General features: G+C 37.0%; 1 protein-coding gene across 1 annotated transcript; it reads right to left on the bottom strand.

Moving 5' to 3' along the window:
* Positions 1–332: 332 nt before the first annotated feature.
* Positions 333–5,954, bottom strand: LOC104213691 (ferredoxin--NADP reductase, root-type isozyme, chloroplastic). The gene is made up of 5 exons (XM_009763226.2): positions 5,714–5,954; positions 5,154–5,210; positions 3,020–3,349; positions 2,066–2,285; positions 333–1,092 (listed from the first exon to the last, which is right to left on the bottom strand). Exons 1-5 carry the CDS (start codon positions 5,735–5,737, stop codon positions 596–598), a joined length of 1,128 nt encoding a protein of 375 aa, XP_009761528.1. The 5' UTR covers positions 5,738–5,954; the 3' UTR covers positions 333–595.

Raw genomic sequence — 5,954 nt, 5'->3', positions numbered from 1 at the left:
ATATAATTGACCATTATAGTCTGGCCCTTCACCGGACCCCGCACATAGCGGAATAGTGCATTGGGCTGCCCTTCTATACACACATAATGTTTTTAAACCTTAAATTTCTATAAACCTTTTTCTACTTCAAATCCATATACTGTTTTTTTTCAACTATTGTCCTGAACGCCTACTCCTGTGCAACAGAACTCAAAACCACTCATTTTGATGTCAAGCACTTTTTCCATCCTGAGGATAAAATAAGCTGAAACGTGTGGTGCAGCTTAGTCCCTCTCCTGGCTTTCATTTCAGCTACAATATATTAACAACCAAGCATTTGCAGAAACACAGGCAACAATAAGCACTCATAGCAATTTATTATTTCCCTTGCAATAGAGCAGCTGTGAAATGCCTATCAGAGATATTTGCAAAAGAAATACAGAAGTGCAAAGTATCAACTGCCTGAAGGTACCAACAGTTATTATTTCATTTCCCTTGCAGCATTGAATACTTTTTATGTCTACTAGCAGTACAATGTGTCATCTAAACTGCTTGCTAAGTTCACTTGACAACAATCAATAATCATTAAACAAATGCAACGATTGACGTTTCTTGATCAGTAGACTTCAACATGCCATTGCTTGTTCTTTTTGAGCTGTGAAAGCTTCTGCTCCCAGCTCTCACCTCTCGCCTCAGCAACCCTCTTCAGGGTATCTTGGATTCCGGGCATCATCCCCTTCAACCCACAGAAATAGATGTGGGCCCCTTCATCCAGCAGTTTGAAGATCTCATCACTGTATTCCTCAATTTTATCCTGGACATACATCTTCCCCCCTTTATTGTTCTTTTGTTCACGGCTAAGAGCACGGTCATATCTGAAATTGCCTGGGTAGTCATTGAGATACTTGGTGAACTCGTCGTCATATAGAAGGCTGTCAGTGTTTGCAACCCCAAGGAAAAGCCAAGCAAGGCCATTAAACTTAGTTGGAACCGATTCCATGAACATACGACGAAGGTAGCCTCGGAAGGGAGCCACACCAGTTCCAGTTCCAATCATGATGTGTTTGGCATTTGGATTATCTTCTGGTAGAAGCATTATCTTACCAGAAGGACCTGCAGAAACATCCAAAGGGTGGTCAATGGCGGACAAAACTGAATCTCAAGTATTTCACCCTATATATGCAACCCACCAACAAATTATAAGAATCCAAGAGCCAAATGACAGAGACTATTTAGATGTGAAGTATCAACAGGAATTTTAATTCTCAGCAGGGTATCTTATTTATTAGAAGCACATGGTTAGGAGCAAAAGGTGACAGTGTAGGAACACCATTGAGTTAAGAAGTTCTTTATTGGGAAGTTTGCAACTGCAAAAGGGTTAGTTATGCCAATGTTAAATCAAGAAGGACCATACAACAGACTAAGGGAAGGGTCCTTTCTAAATAATAGCAAGGAAATCACTAGTACAAAATAGGCATTTATGGATTTGTCATATGATCAGAGATAGTCAAGGTAAAAAATTCAAGAGAGAGTGCCAGACAAAACTCTGATGCTTACTCTCAGGGGTTGTTTGATTACCGGGATAAGAATACTAATCCCGAGATAGAACATGGGATTGTATTTATCCCATGTTTGGTTGTGGGTATTCGTTAATGGTGGGATAAATTTTATACCAAAATGGTAGGATTAGCTATCCTATATAGAAGGTGGATAGCTAATCTCATGGGATATCCTTGTTTATCCCACAATTGAACCAAACGACCCCTTAGGAGAAAAATAAGCATAGCAGCTGGAATTTACAAGTACACAAGGAAAAGGCAGATATCTTCAATCTGTTATGCGTACAACCTAAATGGTCTACTGAACAACATAATTTCCTGTTGACAAGACAATTTTCAACAGTATGCTGCCTAAAAGATCATTTCCTTTTCACTCTTTTGAAAGCTTGGGAAAACCTACTCATTGCGCCAAAATGCAATTAATGTGATCAGAGATGAAAATTTTAGAATGCAATGCATGGAAGACGAGTAGTGTTGGTATGAGTCTTCTTTGAATAACATCGGTAAAAGGATTATTTGGATTTAACCTGTGATCTTCACTTTGTCACCAGGCTTTGAGTCGCACAGAAAGTTGCTGCAAACACCATTTTTGGAAGGGTCTTCTTTTCCTGTCTCAGGATCATAGTAGACAGCTCGTCTGACACACAAGCTGGCCGTCTTCCCATCAAAAGAGTCCCCATATCTGGTGGATGCAATTGAATATAGACGAACATTGTGGGGACTGCCTGGTTTCTTAGGATTTTCACCCTGAAATGAGTTAAGATGTGAGGCTCCGAAAGACTGATGGTCGTAGAACTTATACTCAGCTATTAGCAAGGAAGAAGACGAGCTTGTTATTAGAAAAATCAGAAAATTAGGTTAAAAGCATGATTACAGCACATTTTCTATTTTCACAATGCAAATGAAAAGGCCAAACAACAAAAAGGTTCAGTTCTAATATTAACATGCATAAGCTTCATTTCACGTAGGCCAGAAGTAAATAGTACCAATTAACAAAGCATCTTACTATGCAGGAGCTGACATACATTAATCATTTACAGCATGACAGGGCAAAGACAGGATGTAACACAGTACAATTTTTGGGCCGACTTCTGTCTATTGGGATGTCAAAAGGGAAAAGTAGCAAAAATGACAACAAATTAATTGATGGAATAGGAAATCTTTGAGACATGCCTGCAACTCTGTCTTTTTATTGCCATCAAATAAGAAATAAGCACTCATTCGAATAGACAATCAAGCAAATGAAAGAACATTACAGCCAACATATTAATGACAAATCACAAATGTCTTGCTAGTAACAACAATGCATGTGGTTGTCCTTCAAAATGGAGTCCAACTAATGGAGATGTGTGTAAAGCAAGCAGGAAGAGAAGACATGGATTTCATTCAAAAAGCTATATGACTGATCATATATAGATTCAATCAAGGCAAAACGACAAAGGTTTTCAAAAGAATAATGGAAATATGCAGCTAGAACTTACAGGAGGAATGACACCATAACTTTGTCCTTCCCAGTAAGGAAGGTTGCCATCATGATCAATAACAATATGACAAGTCTCCCCAGGAGCTTTTGGGCCTACAAGCCTCTCAACTGAGACAATTGTCGCTGTGTATGGTTCCTTGGGCTTGTAAATATTCAATGGTGGTTCTTTTGCATCTTCAAGTGATAAAGGTGAAACTGAAACTTTGGCTTTGCTAGCTTGTTGCACCGACATGCAAACAATGTGTTGGTTTCTCGATCGTGGTGCTTTTAGATCGATAGGCGGCATAGAGATCCATGATGATCTATCACTAAAAGTTACGCTTGTAGCCTGTAACAATGAAATGCATAATTGTACTCTTTAGTTGAGTCAAATCATTTTCAAACTGTTAGTGAACATATAAAACATGTGACTAAATAGATCAGGAAACACATACACAACTAAATATGTAGGTATCAACTGATGGAAGCAGCAACAGGAAGTGTATATGCTTTCCTACTTCATTTATCTATCCTCTTATGCTATAGAAGGTCTTTCGACTCACATGATTTTTGTTCTTTATTCATTTTCTGGTTTAGTTTATCTCACCTTGGTGCATGTTGCATTCTCCGTCAAATAATTATTTTACTGATAAAGAAGGAATATATGTTCTTGAATGCAAAAAGATATATGCACCAGAATTATGCAAGGAGAATCTAAAAACTGTACGGTCACCAATATTATATATAGGATACAATCATGCTGATACATATACCAATATATGTTTTTGCAACAAAAAGAACAGAAATGAAGAGCAAACGTGCTCAATCGAAGACATCTAATTGACTTATGACCACAATGCACCTGACGATGCATAAGTTACTTATAAAAAAACATATTTTAGGATATTTGCCTATTTAGCAGACTTACAAATTAGAATATGCAAACAAGTAGGCTTTAGCACATATATGTTGATCAAAGAAAGAGCATCCCGCATATAGAGAGAAAACAAACTACTCTCTTCACATTTTCTCAGGTGATTCTTGACTGAACAGCTTAGAGACAGGCTAAGAGTTATGTAACACGTGATATCTGCATTTTTTCAGGAAAAAGGATATACAGAAGCCAATATCCATGAAATAAATGAGTGAATATGCAGGAATCCAGTTACTCCCTTGGAAATTGCCGATGGATACCGAAATGCAGATCATAATATTCTTCATACTTATGACTTAGACTCAAGAGGAATAAGTAAAAGCAACACTCAAATACAGAAGGAATTAGTCATGAAATTCTCGATTACTGGTTACAGGATGGAAAAGGTTAAGGGAAGCAAATCAATTGGGAATAATTAAGATATTTAGCATGATAGAACCATTAAATTTGTCTTCTGATCTACACGAGCATGAAGATGGAGCAACATTAGTTAAGAGAAGATTGAGCAAGCCCGAGCGTAAAAGACACACATGTTGATGCAAAATATCATTTCATTAAGTCTTCCAAAACTTAGCACATTGTTGAAAAGCCTATTTTAATCAAGATCGATTTCAGTTTGCATTGCAAGGAGGGAGGTGGATGGGAGAGGAATAAACGATAAATGGAAAAGAAAAAAAGGGGAGGAAAAGGCACATTGACTGTCACATCCAACAATTGGACTACTCAACATGTAATTGAACCCATGTTACACATTCAGACACCTTAGCCCTACACCATACAATTGTCCATCATACTTCTGATGTAAAGAGTTTTCAACATCTCAAAGTTAAATAACTCAAGCTAAGACAGCTGCTCCCTCTGTCTCATTTGATGAAGCACAATTTCCTTTTTAGGTTGTTCCAAAAAAGAATTGACACTAATTGTATTTAGCTTCTCACTTTAGCTTAATAAAATAATTTACAGTCACACAGATGCCTATGATTTGACTCAGATCACAAATTTGAAAATCTTTCTTTTTCATTATATCCCTTGTCTAGTCAAACACATAAATTGAGATGGAGGAAGTACTTTTTTCCGAAAAATCTTTTTTTTTTCTGAGAAAAACAAATCAAACATATATCAAGCAAATCCAATTATTTGTAAAGTCAAGGTACAGTTCCATCAAGTTCATATGTTAGGACATGGAAATAAATAGGAAAAAGTAGAGATTATGAAGAACCTTAAAAGTAGATCTTCTAAAAGATGAATCCGTTTGCAGAGGAACAGCAACTGACACCTGCATGCATAAACGCAAAATCTAGTCAAAATCCAAAGTATCCTCTAAAACCCAATACAAAAACTAATCAGAAAATTTTATCTTAAATGGCTGAATCTTCCTTATATGTTTATCCTAAAGTAGTGTAGCAAAGAATCTGAAATACATGCCAAGTTTTTCATTATCTCAAGTAGCTGTCCATCTAAACTACTAGTAAAAGACAGTGGCAACGACTTCAAATTACTATCCTGATTTTCCAAAAAAAATCAGGAATTGGACCATATAAAGCATAACCCGAGGGATCAAATGTAAATCAGATTGCTGAAGTTAAAAAGCCAAGTATACACTGAAGTTTCCAGATTATTAGAAGAGAGATGAAGGATTGAAAGGAACATCAAGGAATAAATACAGAAGAGACGACGACAGGAAGCTTAGAACTAGGAAAGCTCAAGACTTGAGATGGATCCATAATTTGAAGTCAAAAAATGTAGATAAAAATCGAAACTTTTTTAAAGAAAAATGACCTGAGAGAGAGCTGAATGAGCCATGATGGGATCAAATGATTCTCTCCTTGTGGGTGTTTGTGGCTATGGAGAAAAACTCTGAAAGGAAAAAGAGGGACAAGGGTTTATATAAATAGAGGGTTCTAGGAAGAAGAAATGGGCAGGCTAATAGGGGCTATGTTAGTGAGGGATTGTGGTGAAGTGATCCTTTGGAGTTTGGGAAAGGACAACACTGTTTGGCTCTTCAGTGTTTGATTTCAAT

The sequence above is a fragment of the Nicotiana sylvestris genome, chromosome 2 (assembly GCF_000393655.2).
Source record: "Nicotiana sylvestris chromosome 2, ASM39365v2, whole genome shotgun sequence".
NCBI classification, from domain to species: domain Eukaryota; kingdom Viridiplantae; phylum Streptophyta; class Magnoliopsida; order Solanales; family Solanaceae; genus Nicotiana; species Nicotiana sylvestris.
This window is presented reverse-complemented; position numbering and strand designations above follow the sequence as displayed.

Bases quoted from the DNA above. Each gene is read 5' to 3' on its own strand.
- LOC104213691 (XM_009763226.2), bottom strand. From the start codon at position 5,737: ATGGCTCATTCAGCTCTCTCTCAG. The intron at 5,211-5,713 runs GTCATTTTTCTT...TTATGCATGCAG, and splicing joins CTCATTCAGCTCTCTCTCAG to GTGTCAGTTGCTGTTCCTCT. The intron at 2,286-3,019 runs GTAAGTTCTAGC...AACTCATTTCAG, and splicing joins GTTATGGTGTCATTCCTCCT to GGTGAAAATCCTAAGAAACC.